This window comes from Lethenteron reissneri, chromosome 52 (genome assembly GCF_015708825.2).
Source record: "Lethenteron reissneri isolate LAM-NWPU_2019-01 chromosome 52, ASM1570882v1, whole genome shotgun sequence".
Classification (NCBI taxonomy): Eukaryota; Metazoa; Chordata; class Hyperoartia; order Petromyzontiformes; family Petromyzontidae; genus Lethenteron; species Lethenteron reissneri.
This window is the reverse complement of record NC_083830.1, coordinates 8014835-8037733: the sequence shown is the minus strand read 5'-3', so window position 1 is coordinate 8037733 and position 22899 is coordinate 8014835. Positions and strand designations below refer to the sequence as shown.

The window sequence follows — 22899 nt, the reverse complement described above, 5'->3', positions numbered from 1 at the left end:
GCCATCATTGTAGGGGTGGTGTTTTTGGCCTACTCTTCCATGCCCTGGGAGAGATGGGAATACCCACGCTTTAACCCCGCCGAACGCCACGACCTGCCGATTGACTAAACTGCGACGTTCCCAGCTCAAGCCGCTGGGATCACGGAGGCGTGGGGCCAGAGGGGGGTAGGGTGCGGAATTTAAGAAAGTGACCCATCGCAAGGGATAATGATTACGTGAATATTGTGTGTGTGTGTTTTTACGATAGAGGAAACTGGAGTCCCCAGAGAAACCCCACTCACGGAGAGGTGTGTGGGGAGGGTGGGTGGGGGGCAGATTACACGCACAGATGTGCGTATGTGTGTGTGTGGAACTTCTTTCGCCCCGTACGTAGCCAACCGTGCTAAATCGGAGGTGCGGGGGGAATAGACAACAAAAAGCAGTTCTAAAGGAATGAGTTTGTCAATCTGGATGATGATGATTTAAAAGTGCACAGTTCCAGCGGCTTCCGAATATCGGAAGGGAAGAGCGTTCCAGACGGCCGCAGAAGCGCATCTGAAAGCGTCGCGCGATGACGCGATGACCACCGCCGACTTTGTTCGATGGCCAGCAGCCAAAAGCCGCGGCTGCTGCTGCTGCTGCGGCTGCTGCGGCTGCTGCTGCGGCTGCTGCTGCGGCTGCTGCTGCTGCTGCTGCTGCGGCTGCTGCTGCTGCTGCTGCGGCTGCTGCGGCTGCTGCGGCTGCTGCGGCTGCTGCTGCTGCTGCTGCAGCTGCTGCTGCTGCTGCTGCGGCTGCTGCTGCTGCTGCGGCTGCTGCGGCTGCTGCTGCTGCTGCTGCTGCTGCGGCTGCTGCTGCTGCTGCTGCTGCAGCTGCTGCTGCTGCTGCTGCTGCGGCTGCTGCGGCTGCTGCTGCTGCTGCTGCTGCGGCTGCTGCTGCTGCTGCTGCGGCTGCTGCTGCTGCTGCTGCTGCAGCTGCTGCTGCTGCTGCTGCTGCGGCTGCTGCTGCTGCTGCGGCTGCTGCTGCTGCTGCTGCGGCTGCTGCTGCTGCTGCAGCTGCTGCTGCTGCTGCTGCGGCTGCTGCTGCTGCTGCGGCTGCTGCGGCTGCTGCTGCTGCTGCTGCAAGGATGACCACCGGAGTTTGCGTGATGCTGGTTTTCATGCTCGGCGAGGTTTGTGTGCGATGAGTGCGACCTGGGAACGTATTCGGACACTCTCTGCACAGAGAGGCCAACGGCAACCTAGCTGCTGTACTGCCCCCGCCACCGCAAGCAACTTGGCAGTCCATTGCAGGCAAGATCAATAAAACAAGAGATTAGGGTGCTGCTGCTGCTGCTGTGATGGGGACGGTGGTGGTGGTGGTGGCTGCACGTTTGCCACTCGCCCATAAATCCTGGAGAGAAGATGAACTCACCGGGCCGGTCAATCGCCAAACAAGAAGAGGCCGTCATTAAACAAACCCACATTTGAATAGCGATTGTGACCCGGTCACGGGCAGTCATCGTAATTATAACAACGGGCGATCCAGTCTGGTGTGGGTGGCGGTGGGGGGAGAAGTGGCTTCGCAATGCTGGCACGATGCATGCGTAGCCCACCTCCTCGCCGACTCGTAGTGACCGGCAGGGTCAAGTACGGCCGGACGACAACCTCGTGTGACCCCGTGACCGGTATGTCGCGGGCGAGCCTTCATCCAGCGGTGGCTTGGCGAGAGGGCCGCACGTTGTTGCGACGGCGGTCACAGTCCAGCCGCACACGTTGACGCGAGCAGGAGAATGGAACGCGGTGCGAGAGGGAACGCCGCAGCCCGCGGAGATGGAGCGGCGAATATGGCTCGTGCGCAGGGGCTGGGGGGGGTGTCATTGACATCGCGAGAGATGGTGGCAGCTTACGGGGTTAGGCTTTCATCCAGCGGTGGAGTGACCGTGGCTGATGACTGTCGAGCAAGCGCGCTCTCTCTCTCTCTCTCTCGTCTGTCTCCCTCCCCCAGTCTAACCCAGCGCTTCCTCCAACTCGGCGCTCACCCCCCCCTTCTCCCACCCGCCCCCCAACCCCCCATCAGTTTGTTTTGTGCTGCTGGTCCATCTGCGTGGCGTTGATAGTGCAATCTCTCCTGTACACGCGGCGAACATCACAATGGCACATTGTGATGCTCGGAGCTCCGTTATTCTGTCGGCTCCCGGGCTCCCCGCTCTTCCCCCCCCCAACATCCCCCCCCCCGGCCCCAACACCCACACACCCCGCCCTCACCACCCCCCGCGGCACGTCCCGTCCTCGACATCACCATCGTCATCGCGGATTTCACCACCGTGGTGGCCTCTGCCGCCCACAGCGATGTCAGTGGCATCAACCTGACCGCAGCATCACCACCAACGTCGCCGCGGCTACCGCCACCACTACCACCACCACTACCACCACCACTACCACCACCACCACTACCACCACCACTACCACCACTACCACCACCACCACTACCTCTGCCACTACCAATGACCACCGTCACCACCACCACCACCACCACTCTTACCACCGCCACCACTACCGTGGTCGCCCCTCTCAGCAGTGTTTAAGGCCAGGGCCTAAATCCTCACGGAATATTTGTTTCAGGATCGCTGGTAGGTTGGAAGGGTGGTTTGCCACCTGACTTAGCAGCAGCAGCAACGGCGGCGGACTCGCCCCTTTGCGAGTGATATACTGGACGTTGTGTGCCGGGCACGGATATTTTTTTTTTCCGGCTGAAATAAAAAAATTAATCCGTCTGATCCAGACTCAACCTCTGCTGGGGCTTCCGCGATGAGACTAAAACTACTTTTATCTAACCAGGTAAAGCCCACTGGGCTATATAGCTCCTTTCTATAAGCGAAGTGGCTTATCAACGCGTGGACATGTAGCAAGCCAAATAATCAAAACGCGCGTTGTCTCTGAAAATCGGAGGGAAAAAACTGAGCTGTATAGCTTTTTATCAGAAGCCACGTGGCCACGCAAATGATAGCTCAACGAAGTGGCTTATAACGTGGAAATTTGTAGCAGCCAAATACTCTGAACGCGTGGGCGTTGAGTATACATGTGGAGGGAAAAAGATGAAGACACGGAGAAAAATCCACGCGACCACGGGGAGAGTGAGCGAGCGAGAGACGGAGACACATGCAAGCTCCACAAATATACGAGATTTGGGGGGGTGGTGGTGGCGGCGGTGGGGGCTTATTCTCGCCGATCTGTTTAGAGGCGCGAGAGATAACGTGTCTCCGTATCGACGCCGCGTCCGTCCTTACGGAATCCGCCGCCGCGTTATCGGCCCGCCAGTCCGGGTCCCTGCGACGGAGATAGCGAGATGCGGCCCAGCGATAGGCGGCTGGCCGGAGGAGAGTTGAGATTCTTTTTTATTTTATTTTCCACGCCACGCCACGCCAAGCCACGCTCGTGGCGAGATAGCAGGCGGCAGAGATTGCAGAACCGCGATTCACCGACGGCGGAGAAGAGAAAACAACAAAACTAGAATCCTGACCGCTTATTTATTTACTCAATTATTTATTTACTTCAACCCCCCCACACACCCCCCCCCCCTCCGTTGCTGGTTGCCTAACAGCAACGGGGCTCCCTGAGCGCTCTCCCTCGCTAGCCACAACAGCAGCGTTCACCCCCCTATCCCCCCTCCCGCTCACCGACCCACCGTCCACCCAAGGGCTGCCGGTCAATGCCACTCAACCGTCCTCCGCGGTCGCCCGTGGGCTGGAGAAGGTGGCGCGCAGCCACGGCCATCGCGAGAGGTTACGATGGATGTGGTGTGCCGGGTGGCGGTGTAGGGCGATGGGGGGGGGAATAGATTAATAGTTTTCTCCGGGGTTCGCCGCACCTCCGACGAACACCGGGTTGGCTGCGTACGGTGTCAAAGAAGTTCAGCGCCCAGAGCTTCTCTTCGGTGTTGATGGAGCCAATTTCGAGACGTTTCAAGCAACGCTTCGTTTAGACCGGGGGGGGGGGGGGGGGCAACTCGGGGGACCGGCGGTCTCGTCACACTTTGCGAGGGCGACCCCGGGGGCCACCGACCACCACTGACCACCACCAACAAAGACAAAGATCCCCCGTACAGCCTTAGCAAAGTGTTGGGGCAAGTGCTGTTAGCGAGCACCTATGAAGGAGGCCAGCACGGCACACGAGAGGGTGGGTGCTACACACCGCACCAGGTACTCATTTGAGGCTGAGTCGACCTAGGGGTGGGGCCCAGGACCGGTTCAGATAATCGTCACCGGTGTTGTTGGCCTGAGCCCTGAATCGAACTCGGGTCGCCGGATTCGTAGCGTGGGGCGTGCTGTAATCGCTGCACCACTGCGCCCCAACCACCAACACCACCAACACCACCACCACCACTATGTTTGTTGCAATGTGCCTGAAGGAGCCTGCTGTACTTATTCTCTGCGATACGGCGGCATGGATCTCCGGCGTGACAATAGCCGCGGGCAAGCCGGCGACACGGGAACAAGTCGTCCGTCGTGCGTCCGTGTGACGAATAAAAAATAAATAAATAAACTCGACACTCAAAAATTGAAAGCTCGCCGCTACCGCTAACCACCACCGCTAATGTCAACGCGCAAGGCCACTGGTGAACATTGAGATGGGTTTAACCTGCGGGGACAAGGTTTACGCGCGTGCTTACGCGCGTGCTTACGCGAGACAAGAGCGGGCGTAGGAATTCGGTGGCCGTGGCAAAAGCCGGGATCGGTGGTGGCCTTGTACCTGTTGAAATAAAATAAATAGTTTCGTATTTATTTGTATATATATATTTTAAAGTCATTTCCTTACCTTTGCAACACTTATTGTAACATTCTGACCCCGTGCCCCTACCGGGAGATCTGTGGAAAAAGAGCTTCATAGCTCATCGGATTCTCTCCAGTATAAATAAAAAATTCCGATTCTTGGGGGTGGAATGTGGGGGGGGGGGGGGGGGTCAATAAAGCGACCTCCCCCACCCACCGAATGACAATACCGGGCGTGACGCAGCGCTGTCGGGGGTTGTCCGATGCCTGTTGGTCTAAAATGTGTGAGATCTTTTTTGTTGTCTCTAACTTCTGTTCACCGCTGTGCTCGCGGCCTCGGCAACGAACGAGCAGCGGCGTGGGCGGTGCGGTGCGAGAAGCGGACAGAGAGCGCGGGATCACGGCGAGACCCCCGGCTCCGGCTTGCGGCGTTTGCTACGAGCAGCCAGGGACGAAGGGAAATGGAAACGCGAGAGAGGGGAGGGAGAGGGACGGAGCGAGAGAGAGAGTGAGCGAGAGAGTGAGCTAGAGGGGGGAGGGTTTACATAAAGCCAAGTTTTAAAAATGTAATAAAAAAATTACGAAATGATGAACGAAGTAAAGTGCCGAATACACCGAGCATCTTCTTGTTTCCACTGATCGTAAAAAAAAAGAGAGGGACGGAGGGAGAGGGAAGGAGAGAGGGAAGAGCGATACGGGGAAATGGAATAAAAACATTTTGTAACCCCAAAATATTCACAAAACGTTGTTTACATTCTCTTTTGAGAAGGGCTACGCCGTTGTTCCGTCTTTCCGTCTCTCTCGCGCGTGGCATTTGGGCGCCGCGGTGGCTCGGAGATGTTAACTACCTCGCCTGGTATACAGGAGGTCATGGGTACGATTCCGACCCTGACGCCTGCTGCTGTATTTTTGGAGTTTGCGTGTCTCTCTCCCCGTGGTCGCGTGGATTTTTCTCCGTGTCTTCATCTTTTCCCCTCCACATTTATAATCAACGCCCACGCGTTCAGAGTATTTGGCTGCTATAAATGTCTACGTTATAAGCCACTTCGTTGAGCTATCATTTGCGTGGCCACGTGGCTTCTGAAAAAAAGCTATACAGCTCAGTGGGCCTTACCTGGTAAAATAAAATAAAATCGTTTTAATAGGAACCTGCTAGGCGGCTACAGCTGATGTACTATCTGGTGCGGAGGACTTGTAGACTTATCGTCCGAGTGCAGTCATTGGGTCATGGTCCTGTCATTGAAAGCTGAGTGGACCTTAGGAGAGGCACTGGCCAGCACTTGCTGGCTTGCTTGCATCGTGAAGGGCTGGAGCTGGGAGCTTGCGTTCACGCGGGGAGCACAGAAGACCCGCTGCTACGATACAACAGGGAGGCACCGTATCCAAGCTCAAACCCTGCTTAGCTTCCGAGGTCTGACCAAATCAGGTGCATCCTGAGTGATTTGGGCATCGGCGTGTCATACGTCTAGCGATAATATAATGGTTATTATTTCAATTGCACGTACGCGCGCGTGTTTGTAATATAGTTTTTATTTTATTTAGCCGCGCGTGTGTTTTTTTTGCCGGCGGGAAGGAATAGGGTGGTGGCGACTACGTCCGTTAAGGTTTTATCAGCGGCTCTGCAAACTCCGGAGAGCTCTTCCTTTCCCAACCTCGCAAAAAAACACCACGGGGAAGGGGGGGGGGGTGATGGGGGGTGCTGTCAGTGGTGGGAGGAGGTGGGGTGGGGGGTGAGAAAGTCCTTACAACCACGCCGTGCTACGCATTACAGAGCGTACGTACAAACAGTGCGATGTTTGAATCGCACTTGCGCTATGAACTCGGCCTGCGGTCGGTACCGCATCGCTCCGCATGCTGTGCCACATCGCCGCTCAGCCGCGCGGCTCAAGAAAGTAGTCCGTCGTCTAGATTTGAAGCTTTCGTGACTGCAAGGATTCATACTCTTAGTTCTTTCGGTAAAGTCACGTAGGTAAAAAATGAAATAAAAATTAATAAAAATAAAACAATAAAATCACGACGTTTCGGAGGCATCATATCTTGATGCAGCAAATCTGGCTGTGACGGTCCCACCTGATGACGGAGACTTGTGTTGCCTCCGAAACGTCGTGATTTAATTGTTTTATTTTTATTAATTTTTATTTCATTTTTTACCTACGTGACTTTACCGAAAGAACTAAGAGTATATAGTCCGTCGTCGACCCGCTCAGAATCCGCGTTATAGCAACGGTGCTCGTACCGCGTTATAGTGGTGCGCGTTCCGTGTCGAGCGAAAAGTGTTCCTTGTTAGAAGAAGAACCACGTTGGAGCGTGGACACCGCACGTGAAGCGACACCGTATTTTTGGGTCGCACCGCTCGCTACGGTCTGCCCGGCTCGATGTCCGATGTTTCGCCCCCAGGCGCTGGGAGCTTATTCAGCAGCCCAGTTACGTGCAGCAGGGTATGGGATCTGGCAGGGGGAAGGGACAGATGCCGAGATCCGGTGGCATCAATGGCATTGGTCGGAGTAACCCCTTGACCTTGATTGAGGTCAAAGATTTTGCATTGAGAGGTCGGCAGAGAAGAGAGCGAGAGAGGAGGTCTGACGTCGTATTTTTTGTATTCTTAGGTTTTTTCGGTAAAGTCACGTAGGTAAAAAATTAGAATTAATAAAAGTAAACGTCGTGATTTTTATTTTATTTTTATTTTATTTTTATTAATTTAAATTTTTTACCTACGTGACTTTACCGAAAAAACCTAAGAATATGAATCCTTGCAGTCACGAAAGCTTCAAAAAGTCGTATTTTTTGTTTGGACGTGAACTGCAACGCTCGGTCTCTGAACCTGCCACGAGCCTCCACTAGGTCGACTCAGTCTGAAATTGGTGTCAACTGGGAGCTTCTTGTCGGCCGTCTGTCCATCCGTCAAAATGAGCATGGCCCTTCCTCCCTGCCTACCTGCCTCCTCCCCCTCCTCTCTCTCCCTGCCTCCCTCCCTCCCCCTCCTCTTCCTCCCTACCTCCCTCCCTCCTTCCCCTCCTCTCCCTCCCTGCGTCCCTCCCTCCTTCCCCTCCCTTCTCTGCCTCCCTCCCGCTGCGCTCAGCCACAAGGGATGAGAACGTTCGATGGGCGCTGGGGTCGTGGATCGTAGCTGCTTGCGAGCGGAGAGAATGTCTACGATAAATCGAAAGCAAAACGCCGCGAATAATTCGGGGGAGCTTTAAACGAGGGGAGGATGCAACGGTGCCGGGTTCAACAACAACAACAACAGCAGCAGCTGTGCAACGTCTACTCGGAGGTCAGAGGTCAAGAGTTAGAGTCCCAATCTCGGCCACTGACTGTGATCAAACCGAGGTTTGCCCACGCGGAGCGATCGTTGGATGATGGCCTCAGGCCAGGCACCAACGAACGACTGGACCGCGCGCACGCGCACACATACGTGAAAGGAACAAACAAAAAAACCCCATCGCGGTCATTAAAATTCTGAGTTCCGCTCGGAGAATTGAAATTGATTCAACATCGATTTACGTTTGCAATGTTTTGATGCTTTTGATTTCCTCGTGGAAGCGAACTGTTATATGTGTGCTGCCCCATGCGCTGTGCGCGTGTGTGGGATCTTAGTGGTAGCTCTGGGATATCCGCTTTTTTCTGAGAGCTTGAACTCGGGGAAGATTTGCATTCCGTGGTCAGCAGGGAGAGAGGGTGAGAAAATTATCTGGCTGTTGCCTGATGATGTTGATTGTAATTACAGGCGAAGCGTCGTGCTCGATTTGTGATTAATGTGGGTTTGCGCTCCCAACACACCGGTGCGCTGTACTAGTAACGAATTGGCACGTTTTGTCTTCGTGACGAAACTTGCTTATTGGCTGCGTCGGGTGATGGCGGGTTTAACGACACATTTATATTTACGCGATCTAACCCGAAAGCCTCCATTATGGATAATATTGGTTGCGAAAGGCCGACTACTACTACTACGTGTTAAACTGATTTTTAGTTTGTTTAGACAACAACTTGCGCCCCCCATGTACTCAATCGGGTTTACACACAGCCAGCAATCGTAGCTCCGCTACCACGCAGACTTGGCAGGACCCTCCCGAAAAACAGTCCTGAGACTCGACGAGGCTTTCCCGGGTCAAAGGGGCATCACGGTGGCTAGGAGATGTTAACTCCCTTGCCTGGTATACAGGAGGTCGTGGGTTCGATCCCGACTGTGATGCCTGCTGCTGTATATTTGGAGATTGCGTGCCTCTCTCTCATCATCATCACGGTGGCTATGAGATGTTAACTCCCTCGCCTGGTATACAGGAGGTCGTGGGTTCGAACCCGACCCTGACGCCTGCTGCTGTATATTTGGAGTTTGCGTGCCTCTCTCTCATCATCATCACGGTGCCTAGGAGATGTTAACTACCTCGCCTGGTGTACAGGAGGTCGTGGGTTCAATCCCGACCATGACGCCTGCTGCTGTATATTTGGAGTTTGCGTGTCTCTCTCTCCCCGTGGTCGCGTGGATTTTCTCCTCGTCCTCCTGTGTTGCCCTCCACATTTGGAAACACGCGTTTAGAGTATTTGGCTGCTGTACATTTCCACGTGATGATGAGCCACTTTGTTGAGCTGTCATTTGTGGACAGGCCGCTTCTGAATAAGAGCTGTATATAGCTCAGTGTGGTCTTAGTCGGTAAAATATAAAAAAAAGTTACGTTTTTGTTTAGTTTCAAACGAGCGAAATCATCATCACAACAATAATTATAAAATCCCGCTTCAGTGCAGTGAGTTGATGCTCTGAGCCCTGTCACCACTGACTGCACACAACAGTGACGACAACAATCTGAGGGCGTCAAACGAGATTTGTTTTTATTTCATTTGGTCAAAATTTCAGCAGTGTTCGTAAAAAATAAAGAAAGCAAATATGATGATAGGTTTTTCCCCTTTTATCTGGCAACAAAACAGCTGTGTTAAGATGTTAAAACACCAAACTGTAACCTTTTACAAGGAATCATGTTTACAAGGCCAGAGGATGCCTAACACCGTTTGAGACGAGGCTCAAAAGAAAGCTCTCTCTGGTGTGGACCAATCAGTTTCAAAGACAATGCATAGATTATCAGAGTATGTTTTTTATTTGCATTCTGACCACAAGTATTGTGGTTAATGTAGACATGATTCCTTGTAAAAGGTTTCAGTTTGGTGTTTAAACATCTTAACACAACTGTTTTGTTGCCAGAAAAAATTAACCCGTAAAAACAAAGTTTTTCACTATAAATCCTTTATATGCGTAGCGGCTAGAGTCCTCTCGTCCTCTGGCTTGAGATGGCTGCCACCTATGGGTCAGATGATTGCCTGCCACCATAAAGCAATTGGTAATTAAGCATCTTTTTTTTTTCCCTAAAAAGTGTTAAATTTTGGGGAAAAAATTTCACGAGATTTCATTGTCACGCACAACGAGTCTGTGTGGAAAATGTCAGCTCGATTGGATCACGGGAAGTGGGTTAAAAAATGACCGAAAGATTTGCACAGTCGTAAGCGCGCAAGCAAGCAAGCAAGTGAACTTAATATAAAGGATTTAAAAAAAGGGGAAAAAGCTATCATCATATTTTGGGTACTGGCAAAGGAGGTCCCATGATGTAGATATCGGTCCATCTGCCCAGTGAGGAGCATTTCTCCGTAGCAGAGGTGCGCGTAGGAGTGTCACGAAGGGCCCCTCGTGTGGAGATAAGCTGTCACCTGAAGGAGCTTGGGGTGGGGGGTGGGCGACGTCTCAGAAGTAGTTCTCTGATATCTGCTTCCTCCACGTGGGGGGGGGGTTGGGGGTGGGCCCGTCGGTTTGTAACAAAACGGCGGGCGACTTGCCTGCCGTGTGGGAATTCTGGACGCGTCGTCGCCTCCGTGACGTGAGGACGAAGAGAACGACGACGGTCGCAACTTCTTGGAATGGAATCGAGGAAGAAGCCAAAAAATTAAGCCGGAGGATGATTGTTTATTTTTGTTTACTAATCGCGCTTTTCGTCATTTACCATCTGTGCTCCAATCCAGGTGTGTCCAAGGCGAGGAGGTGGCGAGGAGGTGACGAGGAGGTGACGAGAGATCATTGCGGACAGCTCAACATGTTCTCAGGTAAGCTTCACGGCACCCGGACTGCGCTGCGCGCGCGCGTTGTCACGGGACAAAGGCGCAGCCCTGCAATTGCTTGCTAGCGCCCCTGCCGGCGGAAGGAGCCTGCAGCAGAGAAGAAGAGAAGATGCACCAGAGAGCTGCCTGCGGTTGGACATTCTGGTCGACTCGCTCCCCCGTATAGCCTTGACAGACTGTCGGGGCAAGTGCTGTTAGCGAGTAGCACCTATAAAGTCCCGGCACGGCACCACGAGCGGGTGGGTGGCCAACACCACTCCCGGCCGCCTTTGTCTCCCTAGTGGTGATGTTTTACACATTGCACCGGGTACTCGTGTTGAGGTTGAGTCGACCTAGGGGAGGCCCTGGTCCGGTTCAGATAATCGTCACTGGTGTTGGCCGTGAGCGGGAATCGAACCCGGGTCCCCAGGTTCATAGCGCAGCGTAGCGCTAACCGCAACACTACCTCTCCCACACATACACACTGAGTGTTTACGTGACAAACCTTCCTAATTCCTTCCTAATCTCTTATTGTGGATGACATTGGTCAGGAAAGTCCACGTGTTAACCAAGAACAACAACCGCCATTCGCCACTAAGTGGCGGTGACGTCACCACGACGCTTGTGCCAGGCCATGTGCACCTTGAGGCCATGTGAAGTGTCGAACGCCCGCTGGCAGGAGGTCACGGGGCAGACCCAGCAGGTGCCACGGGTCGACTGACTGAGATGACCGAGATGACTGGCTGAGATGACTGTTAAACACACACACACACACGTGTGTGCCGAGGCCTGTCCTTCAGGGCCTGGGGACAACCAACATGGTCGTCGGAGTTGAGGGTTAAATCTACGTCACCATCAGGCATGGTCTATCTACTGCTGGATGAAAGTCTCCCCCCCTCAACCCCCGCCCCCCACTGAAGCCGCCCCGAGCTCTCACCATCCCAGCCGCGTAGCGATCCGCCCAGCATGCGCTGGGATTTATGATTTCCTCGTTCCGTCTCCGCGGCGGGCGGGCTCCACCTCGGGGCGCCGTTTCCGTTTCGTCGGCCGTGACGCGTCGCTGCCCAAGGATCACACTTGCATCTGCTCGACAGGCGATGGGGTGGTGCGATGACGAAATATTTGAACGCTTTTTAAAAAGCGCTCGGCACCCATCCGGCGTGAAGTGGAGATGCTCAAACACCACGTAGGGCGGCTCTGACGAGGCATTGCGTCTGCGTTCACCATGCGAGCAAGTGCGCTTTGATGGTGCACGCACTGTCCTTGGAACTGATTGACCTGCACCGGCGATAACCTTGCGGTGAGCACAATAAGGCGAATGGTGCAAGGACAATGCCAGGGTGATTAGCTCTCGTCAGGCAATTGTGTGCACGCGGTGCCGTAGGTGCGCGGCGATTGCTCTCGATTCGCTTTTGTCCTCTGATCCGCGCTGTTCTCCCTTTCTGTCCGTGACGACGCGATCCGCTCCGTCGTAAAACCGCCGCCGCCGTCGTGGCTTCTCGTGACGCTGGTGAAATTTTAAATGAAATGAAAAAAATAAAAAAACCTCTCGTTTCCCAGGGAGGCGCCCACTGCGTGGCGACGGCGAGTGGCGGTCACCTTTGGGCCCCTTTTGTCCAAACGGGGAGAAACTTGGGCTGGCTACTTAACCTGCGAAAGTTGAACAAAGGGCTCATTTGAAATGTAAGAGACCCGGGCAATTCCAGGAATGTCTTTTGTGCCTCGGCTGGGAAGGCCCCCTACAACATCTGTGGCGCAGGAGTTGCAGTCATGCTGAGCACGAATTTCAAAGGGCTCTTAATTGATTGGGGTTTAGGGAAAGCGTTTTTTTTTTGTCCATTCATTTATTCATTCGCTAATTCGCAACGAAGCATTTGGACTCCCCCCAACGCTTTCTCTCACCCCCCCCCCCTCCACCCCTTGCAGGGGTTCCGTTTCAGGTTTTGCAAGCGCTTCCTTCGTACGGCACCGCTGCGTCCGTACAGTGAGCCGAACTTTCCAGGTCGTGGTTCTGTGAAAGTGCAAGGGGCCCCGTCGCCTTCTTTCTTTCTTCCGTACGGCCGATGTAGACGCAGAGCAACAATCGTGGTACTAAGTCGAGATGGTGGAGCCGGCTGATTGCGTCGGGAGAAGTGGAGCAGTGCATCGCTGCGATGACGCCTCCTTTCGTATAGATCTCCGTGTGAGTCTGTGGGTCTCAGTCGGTCTCAGTGTGAAGCTACAGATATCTATCTTCGTATGGCAGACGTTGTTGGATTGTAACAACTGTAATAACTACATGGAGGTAGCGAGCTGGTTGCGTCCCGGAGAAGTGGAGCGGTGAATCGCCAGGATCGTGCCTCCTCCTCCGTATTTGTCAATGGGGGGGGGAGGGGGGGGGCATTGAGTCGTTCGCTGTACGTCCAGTGGTGTGTTCTGAGTCTTCTTGTGTCGCTCGGCTGATGTATACACAGAGCACCAACGACAATTTAACATCCCGGTGGATCAAGCCAGACAACCGCGTCATGAACGGCACAGCGAGTCACCGCCGCGGTGTCTCCTTCGCATTTGTGGGTCGGCTATCGGATAGTTGTACGTTGATCGGTCCGTTCTGGATGTCAACGGTCGCACGCTCCTGGAGAGTTTTAGATTTTCCATTTGTGCATCAGGTCAACCGCATCTGCCCTGGTTTGTGCAGGGGGTGTGGTTTATGGTGGGCCGTGAGCTCCGTGGAAGATCAAACCCCAGGCATCTACTGCGTTGGGTCTTTCACGCCAAGGCGTTTGTTTGAGAGTTTCTTCGAACTCGTGTTCAGCTCTCCCGAGTTTCAGCGTCACCTGAAACGTTGCCGATTATCTTTCTCTCTCAAGGCAACGCCCAGTGGTGTTGTTGATGGACGTGTTAAGTTGTCGTTGTTGTCGTTGTTGTCGTTGGTTGTGCTTGTGCACCACCGGCAGTGCGAGAACGACAGCGGCGTCGCCAGGTGATTCTCTCGGTGATGCGGCGCGACCCGAGGGTTGGGTCCCTGTGGCTCACGGGGGGGTCGGACACGCAGTGAGGCAGCCACCGCTCGGAGCCTGGCTTCGAAATCCGAGCTCGGCCACCAAAACGACGGCGACTGAACCGGGTCCTCGGGCGCAGCCGGTCGATCGTCTCGGCCCGGTCACCGATGGCTGAAAGAAAACGGTTCCAAATTCTAGGATTTACTACATTCCACAATTTGCCCCGAATTTTCGTTCAATATTTCACCTGGGAATTCGCTCGAGGTGGAACGTCTCAGTTGCGAGGGTGCCCATTGTGTTGATTTTACACACGCATAGCAAAGACAAAGATCCCGCGTATTGCCCGAGCAGACCATTGGGGCAAGTGCTGTTAGCGAGCCCCTCTGAAGGCCGGCACGGCACACGAGGGGGTGGGTGGCCAGCGCCACGCCCGGCCGCCTTTGTCTCCCGAACGGCGACGCTCACACGTCGCACCGGGTACTCATTTGAGGCCGAGTCGACCTAGGGGGAGGCCCGTGACGATTCCAACAATCGTCACCGACGTTGGCCGTGGGTTGTACTCGGGCCGCCGGGTTTGTGTTGCAGTGCGCTAACCACCCCCCCACTCACACAGAGAGACACGTAGCAAACAAGTAATGACGTTCGTACGGATGGTTTAAAGCCATCAAATTGTCCAGTGAATCTCGCAGCCGGTCAACACGTATCGTCCTGTGAGACGTGGTGGTGGCTTTCTGGGGGTGGCCTTCGTCCAGCAGTGGATTGATCACGGCTGATGAAGGCTGAAGCCGTCCGACCACAGCACCATACGGGCGGATGTATGGTGGTGAATATGAAAAAACTGTTTTCATTTAGAAAATCTCCAGTTATTTATTACGTAATATAAAAACAAATGTTTGCCTTTCTGGCGGAGTGGGGGTAGGTTTTGACTTGTTTGCAATTCAGCCAGACGAAGTGTGGGTGGTGTGCGTGGGTGTCCTTGTTCGCCTGTGTGAGCGCACAATGAGTGTGTGTGTGTGTGCGCACAATGAGTGTGTGAGCGGTAGTGTAGCGGGTACCGCGTCGCGCTAGGAACCCGGCAATCCCGAGTTCGATCCCCGCTCACGGTCACCACCAGTGACGATTATTTGGACCGGTACTGGTGTGTAAACATCGCTGCGAGGGAGACAAAGGCGGCCGGGCGTGGTGCTGGGCACCCACCCCCTTGTGTGCCGTGCCAGACTTCATAGGTGCTGCTCGCTAACAGCACTTGCCCTAACAGTCTGTTAAGGCTGTACGGGGGATCTTTGTGTGTGTGTGTGTGTGTAGGGAGTGGTTGTGTAGTGGTTAGCGCACTCACTGGAATTGTTTAGCGCACACCTGCTGCGCTCACCAATTCCCTCCTCACGATTAAAATCGGTGGCGAATATTTGAACCGGTCCTGGGCCTCCACTAGGTCAACTCAGCATGATGCCGGTGTGTAAAACATCCCCACTGGGGAGATAACGGGGGCCGGGCAGGCGTGGTGGGGCTGGCCACCACGCCCTCTCGTATGCCAGGTCAGCCTTGAAAGGTGCTTGCTGACAGAACTTGCGCCGGGCAGCCTGTTGAAGTATATATTCTTGGTTCTTTCGGTAAAGTCACGTGGATTGAAAACTTTACCGAATTAACCAAGAATATGAATGACTGCAGTCACGAAAGTTTTAAGTCAAGAGCCTGTCGAAGGCTATACGGGGAGTGTGTGAGAAATCTTGGTATGTGTGTGCACGTGCACAATTGCCAACGATTCGAATGTCGTTTCAGATGAATTCCGAATACAGGACGGTGACGTCACCCACACGACATCACCTTCCACACTTGCTTCCGTCAGGCGTGGAGTCACTTGAGATCGGCTGACGTCGTTATTGTCAGCATGCCCAATGGGTGGACTCACCCCCTGCCATAGGAATGAGGAATTTCCACCGCAGACTCAAGGCCGTAGATGGGAGAGAAGCAACCACCGCTCATTTGAGCGTAAAATCGCGTCGACTTTTTCGCAACTATCCGCCCCCCCCCCCCCGCCCACAATGTTTCAAATTAAAAACTCCATCGCGAGCTCACGGCCATCGCTTCTCAATCCTCACTGAGTCTTCATGCCGCTTGAACGTCCGACCAAAGCACGCTTGCGCACGCTTTTCCTGCGCGGTGTCAGCGCCGTCTGTGGGTGGTGTCTCTCAGCACGATGCGACGCTGGGGCTTCGGCGTTCGGGGCCCGATCGACCCGTCGCCGCTTGGCGCGGGGTTTTTTTTCTCGACTTCTTCTTGTTTTTGACGGAGAAATGACCGGGCCGTGTGCGCCGTGCGCGGCGGCGGCGACGCGCCGAGCTGCCACGGGAAAGAAAAAAAACAACCCCATTGTTCGCGGGACGCCGCGCCACCACGGACGGTGCCGCTTGCTGGCCCACTAGGGGGGGGGGGTGGGGGTGGGCCTTATTTTTTCGTGGCCCCCCCACCACCACCACTACCCCCACCCCTATCCCGTTCAACGTATAAAAGCCTCGCGAGATGACGGAAGAGAATATCCGCGGAGACGAGGAGATGTGGGTTTGCGGTGAGCTTAGGGATTTGTTGACAAAAGTCCGGTCGGATTCAAAGGTGTGCTTCCTGTACGCGATGGGTTTTACAGGCAGTGGTGGATTTGAGAACGAACGGTGTCGTTTGTAGGGAGTTGACCCAGCCCATCCATCGCTCCGTCCGGGAGCCAGTAAAATCAGTACCGATTTTAGTGTTTTTACCTTTCCACCGAGCCAGAAATGCTCAAGCAACAAACGTCTCCGGGCGTTTGTTTTGATTTGCGAGCAAAAGCGACGTTCCACCCCGGAGGGCCCCTTCCGTGTGCGCGCGCGTGGCCGCTCGCTCCGCTCTCGGCCAGGGGGCTTGGCGATTTTGCCGGCGTTTAAATTTTGGCGTCGGTGCAAACGTGCCGCTCGGTGCTGTCCCGCGTTTGCGTTTGCGCTGGCGTCGGTAACGAGAGGCATCGTCATCTTCATCATCACACGACGACGGGGGGAGTTGAGAGCAAATTCGCTCTTAATTTTCGAGGGCAGTGTCGACAGTGAGCAGTGGAGATGTTTCATGTCGCAGTCGTCTCTCTGACACGGCCGTGGCGGTTACACGGCCCAGCGGTAGCGCGTTGACCACGCTCGTCGCAGCGGTTCGCGGTTCGTGTCCACTGGCCGACCCTGGTTAATGCTGTGGGTGTAACAACCAATCAAATGCCACGCGCCGTCTGCTTCCCAGTGGACGTTAAAATATTCGGTGACGTCATTCACAAGGAGCAGGCCATCGCCCCACGCTCCCCTCCCCCCCGTCAGGGTCCAAATTTAGCAATCATAGATATTTGTGATCTAGAGATACCGCCCTTTTGTAAAATGCTTGTTAGCATTTGGCACTCTGGCTGGTACCGTTCAACAACATTTTTTTGGGCCGAGTAATTTTCTTTGCCTTCGGCACCCCGCTGCCTCCTCTGAAGTATCAAAGCCTTCGCCCTGAAGCGCGTCGCCTGCACTCCGCCCTTCGCTTTCAAGGCACCGTTATTGTGCCCTTCCGCGCTGACCAGAGCGGCGAAGCACGGCCAATTGTCGCCAGCGGTGAAATCAGCCGCGCGGGACCCAGCCGGACGGATCATCGACGGCTGATGGGTGGGAGGCCTTCATCCAGCAGTGGATAGATCGTGGCCAGACGATCTTTTTTATGATGTAACTGGGGGGGTGGGGGGCCCTCTTGCACCGCGGTTAATTTCGCCATCTGGACGACCAAAACCGCCGGCGATATCTCCCCGAAACGCACGAGCCAGAAAACGCCGCCGCCACCCCCACCACCACCGTCGCTACATTTGGCCAACGGCGTGAACATTAAAAACACACACACCAGAGGTCGCAACCGGGTACCCGATACCCGTACCCTACCCGATACCCGGCCACCCGTACCCGGCCGGGTACGGGTACGGGTACCCGTTTGCGACCCTGGTGCGGCCGGGTACGGGTACGGGTAGGCCGTGAGTCACTGGTGAGTAACTGTTTGTCACTCATTTCCCAACGTCTTGTCTCTTCTCACAATTCAAGTTCCTAGAATCAACCCACCCACGCCTGCAACATGGCTTCATCCCAGAGGTCGCAATCAGGTACCCGATACCCGTACCCTACCCGTACCCGGCCGGGTACGGGTAGGGCACGGGTATGGACGGGTACGGGTACCCGTTTGCAACCCTGGTGCGGCCGGGTACGGGTACGGGTAAGGAATCAAAACCCGTTTGCGACCTCTGACACACACACACGAACTCAAACATACACGACACACGTTCGTCGCCACGCAGGTACGGTTCTGGAGGTATCGGCTGCAGCTGCTGCCCGTGGTCAAACCGGCTTCCCAAGTGCGGCGAGTAGAAGGCCGCGTAAGCGTGCAGGTCACGGCTTATTTATTTTGAGAAGCAGAGGAAAGGAATTAAGTTTTTGTTGGAGGACAGGCAGGAGGAGGAGGAGGAGGCCACTCGGGTTCGAAACCAGAAACACATGAATCATCGCAAGTATGCGTGTACGTATGTTGAACTTCTTTTCGCATCGTACGTAGCCAACCGTGCTCATCGGAGGTGCGGACAACAATCTCAATTCTAAAGAAACTCGTCTTCAATCTGGATGATTTAAAAGTGGCTTCCTAATATCGGAAGGAAGAGCGTTCCAGACGGCCGCTGCAGCGCACCTGAAAAAGCCGCGATTCAGCGACCATCTTTGTTCGATGGCTGAGCCAAAATGCCACTTGTGGGGAAAAATAACCCCCCCCCACTCCCAATCTCGCACTGGACTCCCTAACGCAGTGGGGGGCCCGGCCGGGCACGAAGGCTCCGACTCGCCCCCCTCTCTCCGGCTTCGGCCTGGTGCTGCTCACTTAACGTCGTTGCGCTGCGCGATGCGCGGCCGTACCCGTCCGAGAGGAAGAATCCCCGGCCCGGGGAGGGGAGAGGCAAGGGGGGGATGATGCTGGCGACACCTGGAGGAGGGGGTACATTCGAAACGGCCACATTGACGGCATTGACAGCGAGCGCCACTGCTCACTACTACGACTAAGCATTGCTCGTTGTGGACGTTGGCCGCGAGCGGACCGAATTCAAGATCGGCACGGCGAGAGGGCGCGGGATCACCGATCGCGTGCCCTGCTCGTGACGGCCTTTGCACCCCCCCCACCTCGCCTGCCCACCCCCTCGTTTTTGGAGATTCGTCTAAGACTCTTAAGTGAACGAAACTGAACGAATCTGCCGAGCCCTGCATTGCCGCAAGCGACCTTGGCGTTTCTCATTTTTAAATCCTTTATATTAAGTTCACTTGCTTGCGTGCTTGCGTGCTTGCTTGCTTGCTTACGACCGTGCAAATCTTTCGATCGTTTTTAACACACTTCCCGTGATCCAATCGAGCTGACATTTTCCACACAGACCCGTTGTGCGTGACAATGAATTTTCGTGAAAAATGTTTTCCAAAATTTTACACTGTTTAGGGAATTTAAAAAAAATATTTAATTACCAATTGCTTAATGCTGGCAGACAATCATCTGACCCATAGGTGGCAGCCATCTCAAGCCAGAGGACGAGAGGACTCTAGCCGCCACGCATATAAAAGATTTAGAGTGAAAAACTTTGTTTTTACGGGTTAATTTTTTAGAGATGATTCGTGTCATCGCCATAGCCATCGGCCACGCTCAATCCACTGCTGTGCGAATAGGGCCTTCCCAAACTGCTGCCACTTCTCGCGATACTTTTTTTTGTTTGTTTTTATTATTTTAAAATAAATTTTCTTTTTTTTCCCAAGAGCCCGGTGGAAAGCACGAACCGTAACAAAGGAAGGGGGCACAGAAATTCTGCGGAAGCCCGAACCTCGGTGCTTCCTGGCTTCGGGGAAGGGGAAAAGGTTGGGCTCGCTCGCTGCCCCACTCCTGCGTGATTTGTATTAATCGAATGTAGCGGCTTCAGCGAGAGTCCGACTAGGAGAGAGGTAAAATTTCGATTTAAAGCTTTCGTGACTGCAGGGATTCATTTTCTTGGTTCTTTCGGTAAAGTCACGTAGAAGGGAAATAATAAAATAATAAACAGTGTCTGAATGACTGTCTTTCCGACAGCCATGTTCTTCACCTGAGGACGGCTGCTTGTGTTGTGGCCGAAACGTCGTGAGAATTATTTTATTATGTTTTATTTTTATTATTTTATTATTTACCTTCTACGTGACTTTACCGAAAGAACCAAAAAGATAGGAGAGAGGTTTCTATTTAAAACTTTCGTGACTGCAGGGATTCATCTTCTTGGCTTTTTCGGTAAAGTCACGTAGAAGGGAAATAATAAAATCATAAAAATAAAACATAATAAAATAATTCTCACGACGTTTCGGCCACAACGAAAGAACCAAGAATATAGGAGAGAGGTGTTTTTGTTTTGCTGGTGAGGTAGCGCTTGAATTATAAAGCAAGCATGTAAAAAATTGCTTTGGGGTTGCGGCTTAGGGGGTGGAAAGGGGGGCTTGGACCTTGGCTAGGCCGAGGCTGGCGGGCCCCCTTAATCGTTCCGATCGGATTCCATCTCCGCGTCCACGTCCGTCTTTTCGCCGAGTTGCGGATACTTGCAGTTGTGAAGAGTTTGTGGCGAGCGCGTGAACTCTTGACTCGTGCGTGCGTGCGTGCGTGCGCGCAGTCTTGGCAAGGGACGCTCCCGGAGATTTCATGTCGCCGCTTTAATTGAACGCTCCGCTCAGACAGGATGCCCTAACACAATTCACATGCGGATTCGAACCAGCGACCAGCTCGCACGCCCACCCACCGATCTAGCCGCCGCAGCCACCAACGCGCCACCATCCGTCCCAACGAAATTTTTTGTTGTTGTTGTCCCTGTAAGTTTAAAAAAGGAAAACGCAAAAGTTTGACGGTTTTTTTGGGGGGGGTTTTGTTTCGTAAGCCGCAGCGCTGTGACCGTCGGCACGGTGAACTTGCAACCCCCGGCAGAGCGGGCGTTTTGTAATTTACCCCCCTCACTCTACGCCTCGGTCCACCACGCAGCAGAAATAGGTCCACTCGGCAGTTCGTCAATCGCCAGGTCGCCGTGTGGTGGTGGCGGCGGCGGTGGGGTACATTTTTTGTTCTCTGCGCTGTCCTCCAAGACGTCTTGGCCAACGTGGAAGAGTAGGTCAAAATCTCGCGGGTACTGCAACTTTACATTTCTTTGTCGTATCTTTATTAAGGCGCCACGGTGGCCAGGAGATGTGAACTACCTCACCTCGTATACAGGAGGTCGTGGGTTCAGTCCTAATCCTGACGCCTGCTGCTGTATATTTGGAGTTTGCATGTCTCTCTCTCTCATCATCATCATCACGGTGGCTAGGAGATGTGAACTACCTCGCCTCGTATACAGGAGGTCGTGGGTTCAGTCCTGATCCTGACGCCTGCTGCTGTACATTTGGAGTTTGCGTGTTTCTCTTTCCCCGTGGTCGCGTGCAATTTTCTCGCCGGTTCTTCCGGCTTTTCCCTCCAAATGTAGAAGTCAACATCACTCGTTTGGAGTGTTTGGCCGCTATACATTTCCGAGCGAAAAGGCACTTTGTTGAGCTTTCAATTCTTGTGGCCAGGTCGCTTCTAAAAAAAAAGAGCTATTTAAAACAAAGATAGTTTATGAAACATAAGAATATATTGTACCTTTTCTGGCAATAAAACAGGTGTTGAGATGTTCAAACACCAATTAGATACCTTTTTCAGGGAATGAAGTCTGCATCAGCCACCCCTATTTGTGGTGAACATGCAAGCAAACGTGCTCTGATAATATATGCACCGTCTTTGAAACTAATTGACAGGCTTTTTAAATCCTTTATATTAAGTTTACTTGCTTGCTTGCTTAGGACCATGCAAATCTTTCGGTCGTTTTTTAACCCACTTCCCGTGATCCAATCGAGCTGATATTTTCCACACAGACTCGTTGTGCGTGACAATTAATGTACGTGAAAATTTCTTTTCAAAATGTTACACTTTTTAGGACAAAAAAATTATATTTCATTACCAATTGCTTAATGCTGCCATGCAATCATCTGACCCATAGGTGGCAGCCATCTCAAGCCAGAGGACGAGAGGACTCTAGCCGCCACGCATATAAAGGATTTATAGTGAAAAACTTTGTTTTTACGGGTTAATTTTTTTATGGCCTAGTCTCACCAGTGTCAGACCAGAGAACGCCCAAAAGCGAACAGCACCAAGACAATGCCACACGTATCAGAGCATTTATAGCTCTGGCTGAGCAGCTATAACGTGGGATACATTTTTGGCAGTATCAAAACATGAAAATATTCTTGATTTGAAGCTTTTGTGACTGCAGGAATCCATACTCTTTGGTTCTTTCGGTAAAGTCACGTGGGTATAAAATAAAATAAATCACGACGTTTCGGGCGCAACACAAGTGTGACTTTACCGAAAGAACCCAAGACTCTAAGAATAGGTTTTTATCTTTTCTGGTCCCATGATTACAAAAATAGCTTAGTAAAAATTTTTTTTTTTTAAACATCGCGGAGTTTCTGGCGTCGCTCGCAAACGCCGACTGCCGGACACGACGAATCAATTTCCACCGGACAGAGAGGAGGCAGAGAGAGAGAGGGGGGGGCAGAGGTCGTCTCGCGGGCGCGCAAAACGGGAAATTGAAGATCGTGGAAAATTTCAGACGTCTGGTGGCGGGAATCGAACCTAAGTCTTGCCCGGACGTCTTGGGTTTGCCAGGGCTTTGGGTATTTAAAAAAAAACAATCTGCTGCCGGTGGTGTTCACAGGTGGCGTCCAGGTGTCCGCTAGCGCTCGCTCGTTCGCTCGTGCGGACGCCGCTCGCTCACGCGGTGCAGCAACGCCTCTGGCTCGCGAGCGGCGGCCTCGCGAGCCTCTTCTCACGTGGCTGTGTCAACAAAGCGCGCACGCCGAGGGAGAGGGCCTCGGTGGCTCGGAGATCAAGAGGGGGCGGTGAGCCGAGCGCCCGGGTTCGAGTCCGGGTTCCGGCCTGCGATTAAGACCGGCTTCTCGAGTACGGCGAGTTGGTGATCTCAGCCGCGTCACCGATGACTGGACACACACGCACACAGAAACAACCAACCACGTA

General features: G+C 53.5%; 1 protein-coding gene across 1 annotated transcript in view; it reads left to right on the top strand.

Annotated features, from left to right (window-relative positions):
* Nucleotides 1-22899, top strand: part of LOC133355880 (protein CBFA2T3-like) — a 79005-nt gene that overhangs the window by 14268 nt on the left and 41838 nt on the right. Inside the window, exon 2 of the mRNA XM_061573294.1 lies at nucleotides 10730-10810. Coding sequence (XP_061429278.1) covers nucleotides 10801-10810 — 10 coding nt within the window. The 5' untranslated portion in view covers nucleotides 10730-10800. The remainder of the gene's footprint in view (nucleotides 1-10729; nucleotides 10811-22899) is intronic.